General features: G+C 46.2%; 1 protein-coding gene across 1 annotated transcript; it reads right to left on the bottom strand.

Annotated features, from left to right (window-relative positions):
* Positions 1-1,042: 1,042 nt before the first annotated feature.
* LOC106570597 (serine/threonine-protein kinase DCLK3) lies at positions 1,043-11,814 on the bottom strand (the record flags this gene model as incomplete). Its single annotated transcript, XM_045693714.1, has 6 exons — positions 1,043-2,406; positions 5,053-5,220; positions 5,605-5,737; positions 9,534-11,129; positions 11,244-11,375; positions 11,605-11,814. Coding segments are annotated over 6 exons (2,700 nt in total), but the record flags the coding sequence as incomplete, so codon positions are not given.
* Positions 11,815-12,500: the final 686 nt, after the last annotated feature.

Here is a 12,500-nt window from a genome sequence, read left to right on the forward strand (position 1 = left end):
AGTATGTGATGATGACTGTGTGTGATGACGTTAGTATGTGATGATGACTGTGTGTGATGACATTAGTATGTGATGATGACTGTGTGTGATGACGTTAGTATGTGATGATGACTGTGTGTGATGACGTTAGTATGTGATGATGACTGTGTGTGATGACGTTAGTATGTGATGATGACTGTGTGTGATGACATTAGTATGTGATGATGACTGTGTGTGATGACGTTAGTATGTGATGATGACTGTGTGTGATGACGTTAGTATGTGATGATGACTGTGTGTGATGACGTTAGTATGTGATGATGACTGTGTGTGATGACGTTAGTATGTGATGATGACTGTGTGTGATGACGTTAGTATGTGATGATGACTGTGTGTGATGACATTAGTATGTGATGATGACTGTGTGTGATGACGTTAGTATGTGATATTGCTTGTCTTTAAACCTGTCTCAGTGCTGTCTATCTCTAATAGAACAAGGATGGGTTTGGTTTCCAACAACTCAGGCCTTGGTAACTTACATATTTTTGTGATCAATTGTTTTTAAACTTGATATACAATAATTGAAAACACTTAGTAAGGGTATAAAACATACTTTTCAATTACAATACTCAAAACTGGGTCCAACAGCATATCCAAGATGGCCTCCAATCCAGATCCTTGGATGCTGGTTAAAATGTGAAAATGTTTATTTCGCTCCTCCCACTAACTCTATGGTCTGAGGGGCTTTGTCCACTCGAGTCATATTTCTATGGATGCAACCCTCCTCCCTCTTTCCCCGACCAGTGTTTCCTAAACTCAGTCCTGGGGCCCCCCATGGGTGCACGTTTTGGTTTGTTGTCCTAACACTACACATCTGATTCAAATCATCAAAGCTTGATGATGAGTTGGTTATTTGAATCAGCTGTGTAGCGCATAAACCAAAACGGATGGGGGGGGCAGGACCGGGGGGGATGGGGGGACCGGGGGATGGGGGGATGGGGGGGCAGGACTGGGAGGGATGGGGGACCGGGGGGATGGGGGGCAGGACCGGGGGACCGGGGGATGGGGGACCGAGTTTGGGAAACACTGCTCTAATGCACTGTTGATGATGTCACTGTATTAAAATACTTCTGTGTTAAACCAATGACAAATAAATAATAGATTCTGATTGGCTGTCGTCTTGTTATTGTCATATAGCACGTCAGTTCAAAGTAAGTTTAGATATTTATTACTAGTGTGTGTGTACTACACGGTGTCAGAAAAAAAACATTTATTGAAAGTATTAAGTTATCTGCTGAACTAAATACTACAACCTACATCTAAATACTACAACCTACCATCTAAATACTACAACCTACCATCTAAATACTACAACCCACCATCTACATCTAAATACTACAACCCACCATCTACATCTAAATACTACAACCTACCATCTAAATACTACAATCTACCATCTACATCTAAATACTACAACCTACCATCTACATCTAAATACTACAATCTGCCATCTAAATACTACAATCTGCCATCTAAATACTACAATCTGCCATCTAAATACTACAACCTACCATCTACATCTAAATACTACAACCTACCATCTAAATACTACAATCTGCCATCTACATCTAAATACTACAACCTACCATCTAAATACTACAATCTGCCATCTACATCTAAATACTACAACCTACCATCTAAATACTACAATCTGCCATCTATGTATATAGTTGAAGAGGAACTGAACATCAGTGTATGACAATGGGGGGCATTCTGTACAGAATATCAGATCTTTACAAGTCCTGGAGGAGAGGTGTTTAAAGTATTAGGAACCCCATCAATCAGGAGGCTGGGTTGAGGGGAAGTGGGGCTGGGGAGATTTGGAGGGGTGCTGCTACTGGGGGGGGTGGTACACTGCTGGAACGGTGGGGCGGGGTGCTGCTGGTGTTTGGTGGACTGGGACACGCTATTTGGTGGACTGAGACAGGGTGTTTGGTGGGCTGAGATAGGGTGGGTGTTTGGTGGGCTGAGACAGGGTGGGTGTTTGGAGGGAGGTGGGTGAAAGGAGGGGATTGGATGTGGGCTGGGGGGATTGGATGTGGGGTTTGAGGGGTGCTCTTGCTGGAGCAGACGACTGGTTGATTGGGGCTGTCGATGAGTTGAGTTGGGTTGATGATTTTGATGCTCTCTGTAGTGATCTGTGCTGCTCTTTACTGGGTTGTGCTGGTCGGTACTGGTCTGTACTGGTTTTTACTGGTCTGTACTGGTTTGTACTGGTCTGTAGTGGTTTGTACTGGTCTGTACTGGTTTTTACTGGTCTGTACTGGTCTGTAGTGGTTTGAATCCAGGGATGCTTCAGAGTCTGCACTGCTGTCAGTCTCTCTGTTGGATTCACCTGTAGCAAGGCTTTCACCAGACCTTGTGCTGCTACACACACATATACGCACAGACACACACAGACACACACACACATATACGCACAGACACACACACACACAGACACACACACACACATATACGCACAGACACACACACACACAGACACACACACACACATATACGCACAGACACACACACACAGACACACACACACATATACGCACAGACACACACACACACACACACACACACACACACACACACACACACACACAGACACAGACACAGACACAGACACACACACAGACACACACACACACACACACACACACACACACACACACACACACACACACACACACACACACACACACAGATATACGCACAGACACACATACACACAGACACACACACACAGACACACACACACACATATACGCACAGACACACACACACAGACACACATACACATATACGCACAGACACACACACACAGACACACACACACACATATACGCACAGACACACACACACAGACACACACACACATATACGCACAGACACACACACAGACACACACACAACATATACGCACAGACACACACACACAGACACACACACACATATACGCACAGACACACACACACAGACACACACACACATATACGCACAGACACACACACACAGACACACACACACACATATACGCACAGACACACACACACACATATACGCACAGACACACACACACAGACACACACACACATATACGCACAGACACACACACACAGACACACACACACATATACGCACAGACACACACACACACACAGACACACACACACATATACGCACAGACACACACACACACAGACACACACATATACGCACAGACACACACACACATATACGCACAGACACACACACACAGACACACATACACATATACGCACAGACACACACACACACACACACACACACACACATATACGCACAGACACACACACACACAGACACACACACACATATACGCACAGACACACACACACAGACACACACACAGACACACACATACACGGTCAGAGAGGGTAAAATATGTGTGAGCATGAGTGTGTATAAATGTGCCTACAAGCTTTTGTGTGTATGCGTGCATATACAGTACCAGTCAAAAGTTTGGACACACCTACTCATTCAAGGGGTTTTCTTTATTTTTACTATTTTCTACATTGTAGAATAATAATGACATCAACACTATGAAATAAAGTAACCAAAAAGTGTTAAACAAATCAAAATATATTTGAGATTTGAGATTCTTCAAAGTAGCCACCCTTTGCCTTGATGACAGCTTTGCACACTCTTGGCATTCTCTCAACCAGCTTCACCTGGAATGCTTTTCCAACAGTCTTGAATGAGTTCCCACATATGCTGAGCACTTGTTGGCTGCTTTTCCTTCTAACTCATCCCAAACCATCTCAATTGGGTTGAGGTTGGGTGATTGTGGTGGCCAGGTCATCTGATGCAGTACTCCATCACTCTCCTTCTTGATCAAATAGCCCTTACACAGCCTGGAGGTGTGTTAGGTCATTGTCCTGTTGAAAAACAAATGATAGTCCCAATAAGAAAAAAACAGATGGGATCGCTTATCGCTGCAGAATGCTGTGGTAGCCATGCTGGTTAAGTGTGCCTTGAATTCTAAATAAATCACTGACAGTGTCACCAGCAAAGCACCCCCACACCATAACGCCTCCTCCTCCATGCTTCACGGTGGGAACCACACATGCGGAGATCATCCAAAAATCTCCAATGTGGACTCATCAGACCAAAGGACAGATTTCTACCGGTCTAATGTCCATTGGTCGTGTTTCTTGGCCCAAGCAAGTCTCTTCTTATTGGTGCAATTGGACCATGAAGGCCTGATTCACGCAGTCTCCTCTGGACAGTTGATGTTGAGATGTGTCTGTTACTTGAACTCTGTGAAGCATTTATTTGGGCTGCAATTTCTGAGGCTGGTAACTGTAATAAACTTTAGAGTGCAGCAGAGGTAACTCTGGGTCTTCCTTTCCTGTGGCGGTCCTCATGAGAGCCAGTTTCATCATAGCGCTTGATGGTTTTTGCGACTGCACTTGAAGAAACTTTCCAAGTTCTTGACATTTTCCGGATTGACTGATCTTCATGTCTTAAAGTAATGATGGACTGTCGTTTCTCTTTGCTTAATTGAGCTGTTCTTGCCATAGTATGGACTTGGTATTTTACCAAATAGGGCTATTTTCTGTATACCACCCCTACCTTGTCGCAACACAACTGATTGGCTCAAATGCATTAAGAAGGAAAGAAATTCCAATAATTCACTTTTAACAAGGCACACCTGTTAATTGAAATGCATTCCAGGTGACTACCTCATGAAGCTGGTTGAGAGAATGCCAAGAGTGTGCAAAGCTGTCATCAAGGCAAAGGGTGGCTACTTTGAAGAATATCAAATATAAAATATATTTTGATTTGTTGAACACTTTTTGGTTACTACATGATTCCATATGTATTATTTCATAGTTTATGTCTTTGTTATTATTCTACAATGTAGAAAATAGTAAAAATAAAGGAAAAACCCTTGAATGAGTAGGTGTGTCCAAACTTTTGACTGGTACTGTATGTGTGTGTAAGTGTGTGCTTATGTCTATACATATGTGTGTGTCTCACCGTCAGATATGTGATCCCAGTAAGGGGCCAGGAAGGTAAGGTGTCCCTCTCTGATCAGCTGGAACAGCTCCTCTTGGTCTCTGTCTCTTCTCCGGAACGGAGGGAACCCACAGAGCAGGATGTAGACTATCACCCCCAACGCCCACAGGTCTACCGGCAGACCATACCCTGCAGAGAGAGAGGTAGAGGGATGGAGAGAGAGAGAGAGAGAGAGAGAGGTAGAGGGATGGAGAGAGAGAGAGGTAGAGGGATGGAGAGAGAGAGAGAGAGGTAGAGGGATGGAGAGAGAGAGAGAGGTAGAGGGATGGAGAGAGAGAGAGAGAGAGGTAGAGGGATGGAGAGAGAGAGAGATGTAGAGGGATGGAGAGAGAGAGAGAGAGAGAGAGAGAGGTAGAGGGATGGAGAGAGAGAGAGGGGTAGAGGGATGGAGAGAGAGAGAGAGGTAGAGGGATGGAGAGAGAGAGGTGAACAGAGACAAAGATTGTGATAGAGGTAAGTAATTGATAGAGAAATTAAGTGACAGATAAAGTATAAAGGGACAGATGTAGTCACCTGTCTCTGAGAGGATCTCCGGGGCGACATAGGTGGGTGTTCCACACACAGTGAAGATGGGTTCTGTTACAACCATGGCCAGTCCAAAATCACCCAGCTTCAACCTACTGACCCTATCATTACTGTACTCCACCTAGAGAGAGATACCATCATTACTGTACTCCACCTAGAGAGAGAGAGAGATACCATCATTACTGTACTCCACCTAGAGAGAGAGATACCATCATTACAGTACTCCACCTAGAGAGAGAGAGATACCATCATTACTGTACTCCACCTAGAGAGAGATACCATCATTACTGTACTCCACCTAGAGAGAGAGAGATACCATCATTACTGTACTCCACCTAGAGAGAGAGAGATACCATCATTACTGTACTCCACCTAGAGAGAGAGAGATACCATCATTACTGTACTCCACCTAGAGAGAGAGAGATACCATCATTACTGTACTCCACCTAGAGAGAGAGAGACCATCATTACTGTACTCCACCTAGAGAGAGAGAGACCATCATTACTGTACTCCACCTAGAGAGAGATACCATCATTACTGTACTCCACCTAGAGAGAGTGAGATACCATCATTACTGTACTCCACCTAGAGAGAGAGAGATACCATCATTACTGTACTCCACCTAGAGAGAGAGAGATACCATCATTACTGTACTCCACCTAGAGAGAGAGAGATACCATCACTACTGTACTCCACCTAGAGAGAGAGAGATACCATCATTACTGTACTCCACCTAGAGAGAGAGAGATACCATCATTACTGTACTCCACCTAGAGAGAGAGAGATACCATCATTACTGTACTCCACCTAGAGAGAGAGAGATACCATCACTACTGTACTCCACCTAAGGGGAGAGAGAGAGATACCATCATTACTGTACTCCACCTAGAGAGAGAGAGATACCATCATTACTGTACTCCACCTAGAGAGAGAGAGATACCATCATTACTGTACTCCACCTAGAGAGAGAGAGATACCATCATTACTGTACTCCACATAGAGAGAGATACCATCATTACTGTACTCCACCTAGAGAGAGAGAGAGATACACATACAGTACACCTAGAGAGAGAGAGAGATACCATCATTACTGTACTCCACCTTGGAGAAGAGAGAGAGAGATACCATCATTACAGTACTCCACCTAGAGAGAGAGAGAGAGATACCATCACTACTGTACTCCACCTTGAGAGAGAGAGAGATACCATCACTACTGTACTCCACCTTGAAGAGAGAGAGAGAGAGATACCATCATTACTGTACTCCACCTGAAGAGAGAGAGAGATACCATCACTACTGTACTCCACCTGAAGAGAGGAGAGAGAGAGAGATACCATCATTACTGTACTCCACCTTGAAGAGAGAGAGAGATACCATCACTACTGTACTCCACCTAGAGAGAGAGAGATACCATCACTACTGTACTCCACCTGAAAGAGAGAGAGAGAGATACCATCATTACTGTACTCCACCTAGAGAGAGAGAGATACCATCTACTGTACTCCACCTAGAGAGAGAGAGATACCATCACTACTGTACTCCACCTTAAGAGAGAGAGAGATACCATCATTACTGTACTCCACCTGAAGAGAGAGAGAGAGAGAGATACCATCATTACTGTACTCCACCTAGAGAGAGAGAGAGAGGAGAGATACCATCATTACTGTACTCCACCTAGAGAGAGAGAGATACCATCACTACTGTACTCCACCTTGAGAGAGAGAGAGAGAGAGAGATACCATCATTACTGTACTCCACCTTGAAGAGAGAGAGAGAGAGAGAGATACCATCACCACTGTACTCCACCTTGAAGAGAGAGAGAGAGAGATACCATCACTACTGTACTCCACCTTGAAGAGAGAGAGAGAGAGAGAGATACCATCACTACTGTACTCCACCTTGAAGAGAGAGAGAGAGAGAGAGATACCATCACTACTGTCATGACGTTGGCCTGTTGTTGAGGTTTATGACCCCCATAAATACCTTTCCTCTCTCTCTCTACTCTACAGAGTGACTCTTGGAAAGCCCTTTGTTAACATAGAGAGTCTGAAAACATGAAAAGGGTCGGGACCAGAACCAGATTTCGGTAGTCCAAATACGCGTTGGTAGTTAATGAATCTGATGTCAGATCAGATCTGAGACATTAGGACTGATGACAGGACGACATGAACTGGACCTGGGAAAGTCTACACCCTCTAGTTATCAGATTCACATGGAATTGTTGTGCAATTTAAATATGAAACTATTTGTGAAAAGATGAAATGTAATTTTTGCTTCTAAATGAGAGAATTGGTTTTCATAAGTGAACTTGGCTCGATTCAGTGGCCCCGCCCAAGTGAACAGACATTGGTTGTGAACTATGAAACACGGCCTTTACGAAAGTTTTACATTTGTGTTCCCGAGGACGTGAGGACGACGGTCCAGACGTTAAAAGGGCTCATATCAAACTACAGAACTAAGCCAACTTCAGCGTGAGCTTAAAGTACGGCAACTTGGTATGAACTTTGAACTTTTATTCACTAAAGAAGTGATACCTCCTAGCCGTTGAGTGAGCAGCAGCAGCTGTAAACGTGGGCTAGGAAATGACGGACAAAGTATCTCTTCTACCAAACACACGACGGTACTACAACGTATCCGTTCTACCACAAGACATATTCTTCAAAGGACAAGGGAGATCTCTGTTGGGCAACACGGCCCTCCATCTACGACCAACCTATTGAAGCACCGCTCAGAGTAAATATTTCTTGCATTTTCCATTTCCATAATGGGCGGTTATTTAGAATGCATAAGATTCTGTACTTACGATAGCAGAGCTTCACAAGGTCCGATCAGAGACCCTTATTCCTTTGTTTCTCAGTCTTCCCGCGCTTTCATTCAAAACCCAACCCCCTTTCTTTGTGTAACCAGCTGTCATATCGGTTCCGTCCGCTAGGGACGTTTTCTTTTATGACATAATTAGTAATCAATGTATGACACATCCTGTGTATGTGTAATTCTGTGTGATTGTTTAGGTATTTAGTAAATAAATAATTCAACCAAATTTTGTATTGCTGATTCAACTTGTTAGCCAGGGTTCGTGAAGATAACCAAGAATTCTACGACTTCAGATGAGACTGAATAAGGTGACAATTAAGAACTGACTGCTATTGATATAAAATATTACCAGGTCTTTAAGAGTTTATTCGGAAGATAACAGCTCTATAAACATTATTTCGTGGTGCCCCGACTTTCTAGTTAATTACATTTATATGATTAGTTCAATATGGTAATATTAATTACAGAGAAATTATTTTATAGAATAGCATGTCATATCACTTAATCCGGCATAGCAAAGACATAACACTACTGTACTCCACCTGGAAGAGAGAGAGAGAGATACCATCACTACTGTACTCCACCTGGAAGAGAGAGAGAGAGATACCATCACTAATGTACTCCACCAGGAAGAGAGAGAGAGAGAGAGAGAGAGATACCATCACTACTGTACTCCACCTGGAAGAGAGAGAGAGAGAGAGAGATACCATCACTAATGTACTCCACCTGGAAGAAAGAGAGAGATACCATCACTACTGTACTCCACCTGGAAGAGAGAGAGAGATACCATCACTAATGTACTCCACCTGGAAGAGAGAGAGAGAGAGAGAGAGAGATACCATCACTAATGTACTCCACCTGGAAGAGAGAGAGATACCATCACTAATGTACTCCACCTGGAAGAGAGAGAGAGAGAGAGAGAGAGATACCATCACTACTGTACTCCACCTGGAAGAGAGAGAGATACCATCACTAATGTACTCCACCTGGAAGAGAGAGAGATACCATCACTAATGTACTCCACCTGGAAGAGAGAGAGAGATGCCATCACTAATGTACTCCACCTATTGATTTACCTATTCACACACACACACTGCCTCACCAGTAGGTTTTCAGGTTTCAGGTCTCTGTGTACTATGGTCTTGCTGTGAATGTATCTCAGAGCTTCACTGACATCACACACCATCTGCCCCGCCTCCTCTTCCGGAAACTTCCCACGCTCTGCAATCGCCTCGAACAGGTCGCCCCCGGTAACCATCTCCATGACAAGATAGGAATGTGTGTGTGTGTGGTGGTGTGTGAAGAGGCGCACCACGCGGGGATGTGACAAGCTACCCAGAATGCTCAGCTCGTTCTGCATCATGTGCTCTCGGCCAATCAGCTTTGAGCGCTCCACAATCTTTACAGCGAAGGCTTCCCCGTTGTTGCGCCGACGACACTCGCGCACAACAGCAAAGTTTCCGTCTCCGACCGTGCGGCCGATGTCATAGTAACACTCAATATCCGACAGAGTGACATCACTATTGTCAGACGGGAGGTCAAAGATAGTTTCCTGTTTAGTCCCAGCCTCTTCCTGTTTAGAATCTGAGGAGCAATGTTCTGATTGGCTGAGGGACTCCTCCTCAATCCTACAGATTGATCCAGTGTGGCACCGGGCAGGACCGACGTGAGGTTTCTCTACTTCCTGGTCATTTGGTCTGTTTCCTGTTTGCTTCCTGGTTACGGGAGGAAGTGGAGCCCTCCCTGCTCTCTGACTGGGTCGATCAGAGAGCTTACAGTTCCTGCTGCGTGGAGGAGAGGGTGTGTCTATCTCCTCTTCCTGGGTAAGTGGACCTATCGGTGAGGATAGTCTCCCTCTAGTTCCGCTTTTCACTCTGACCCTCTGAAGATGATTGGGGGGGTGAGAGGGGTGTGTGGAGTTTCGTTTAGAATGTGTGTTAGGGTGTGTATGTGTGTGTGCATCCGTGTCCAGGTGTGTGTGAGTAGGGTGTATGGACTGTCTGGTTGGGTTGTTGTGTATGAAGTGCCTGTTTGGGTGTGTATTGGGGTGTGTCCGTGTGTTTGGGTGTGTATTGGAGTGTGTCAGTGTGTTTGGGTGTTTAAGCCTGTGTGTGTCTGCTTTGTGATGTGTGTGTCTGTCCAGGTTGCGTCCTTGTGTAAGTGTATCTCCGTTTGTCAGTGTGTCCGTGTCGAGGTGCGAGTGTGTGTCCGTCCCTTCGCTGTATCCGCTGTCGGCCTTGGTAGCTTCATCAGGTGAAGGGCGTAACCTCCTCTCCCAGGCCCGGAGCGCGTCGTTGCAGTAACAGCTCCTCCAGGGCCTCCTCGACGCTCCGGAGCTCAGAGACTTTCCCAACGCCAGGAACGCCGCTTCGCCACGGAAGAAATCACACACACCCCGCACCTGTAGGGAGAGGCGGGTTAGACACACCTGTAGGGAGAGGCGGGTTAGACACACCTGTAGGGAGAGGCGGGTTAGACACACCTGTAGGGAGAGGCGGGTTAGACACACCTGTAGGGAGAGGCGGGTTAGACACACCTGTAGGGAGAGGCGGGTTAGACACACCTGTAGGGAGAGGCGAGTTAGACACACCTGTAGGGAGAGGCGGGTTAGACACACCTGTAGGGAGAGGCGGGTTAGACACACCTGTAGGGAGAGGCGGGTTAGACACACCTGTAGGGAGAGGCGGGTTAGACACACCTGTAGGGAGAGGCGGGTTAGACACACCTGTAGGGAGAGGCGAGTTGTTGTTGTTATGGTTGTTGTGTGTGTGTGTGTGTGTGTGAAAGTGTGTTTGTGTGTCTGTTTGGTTACCTCTCGTGCATGTGGCGTGTAAAGGCGTGTGACTCTGGCCCTGTGCCAGCGAGGGAAGCCCAGCGCCTCGGAGACGTCCAATAGAAGCTGTTCGTACGAGACCACGCCCCTACGGTTTAACAGCACCGTCACCTGACCAGACACAGAGACGATGTCATCGAGAGACCAGGAAGTACTGAATATTTGTGAGCCAAGCCAACCATAGAATTAGAATTGAATTAAAATGTCAATGAAACCAACTTATTGAATTTACAAATCATGTTTGTTAGTGCAAGGATGGAACAAAAGCCTGCACATCCAGTAGCTCTCCAGAAAGAGGGGTTGGCTACTCCTTTTTCATCCTTTCATTTTAGACCGTTACCTTTCTGAGGGCGCTGTAACCGCACGGTCGGACCACAGTAACCAATCGTGGTCGCTCTGCACTTTGCTCAGCATGACGAGTGTGGAAGACTGGGAAAGAAGGAGGGAGAGTAGTCCTAGTGGCTGGAAGGTGGAGGTCAGGGTGGGGGAGGGGGAGAGGGAGAGTAGTCCTAGTGGCTGGAAGGTGGAGGTCAGGGGGGAGGAAGTAGTCCTAGTGGCTGGAAGGTGGAGGTCAGGGTGGGGGAGGGGAGAGGGAGAGTATCCTAGTGGCTGGAAGGTGGAGGTCAGGGGGGGGGAAGGGAGAGTAGTCCTAGTGGCTGGAAGGTGGGGGTCAGGGTGGGGGAGAGAGGGAGAGTAGTCCTAGTGGCTGGAAGGTGGGGGTCAGGGTGGGGGAGGGGGAGAGTAGTCCTAGTGGCTGGGAGGTGGGGGTCGGGGAGGGGGAGAGTAGTCCTAGTGGCTAGAAGGTGGGGGTCAGGGTGGGGGAGGGGAAGAGACGGCCAGTGCTGAGGGTGGGGGTCAGGGTGGGGGAGAGGGAGGGGGAGAGACAGCCAGTGCTGCTTAGAGAGGGAGGGTTCTGAAGGAAATGGGGGGAAGACAGGATGGTGGGGAGGCAGGGAGAGGGGGGAGAGAGAGAAGTGAATGATGTGGGGAAGGGAGTGAGAAAAAGGGGTAACGATCATAGAGGTGAGAGAGATAGAAAGAGATTGTAGAGATTGTAGAGGTGAGAGAGATAGAAAGAGATTGTAGAGATTGTAGAGGTGAGAGAGATAGAAAGAGATTGTAGAGATTGTAGAGGTGAGAGAGATAGAAAGAGATTGTAGAGATTGTAGAGGTGAGAGAGATAGAAAGAGATTGTAGAGATTGTAGAGGTGAGAGAGATAGAAAGAGATTGTAGAG

The sequence above is a fragment of the Salmo salar genome, chromosome ssa14, assembly GCF_905237065.1.
Source record: "Salmo salar chromosome ssa14, Ssal_v3.1, whole genome shotgun sequence".
In the NCBI taxonomy this organism is placed as follows: Eukaryota; Metazoa; Chordata; class Actinopteri; order Salmoniformes; family Salmonidae; genus Salmo; species Salmo salar.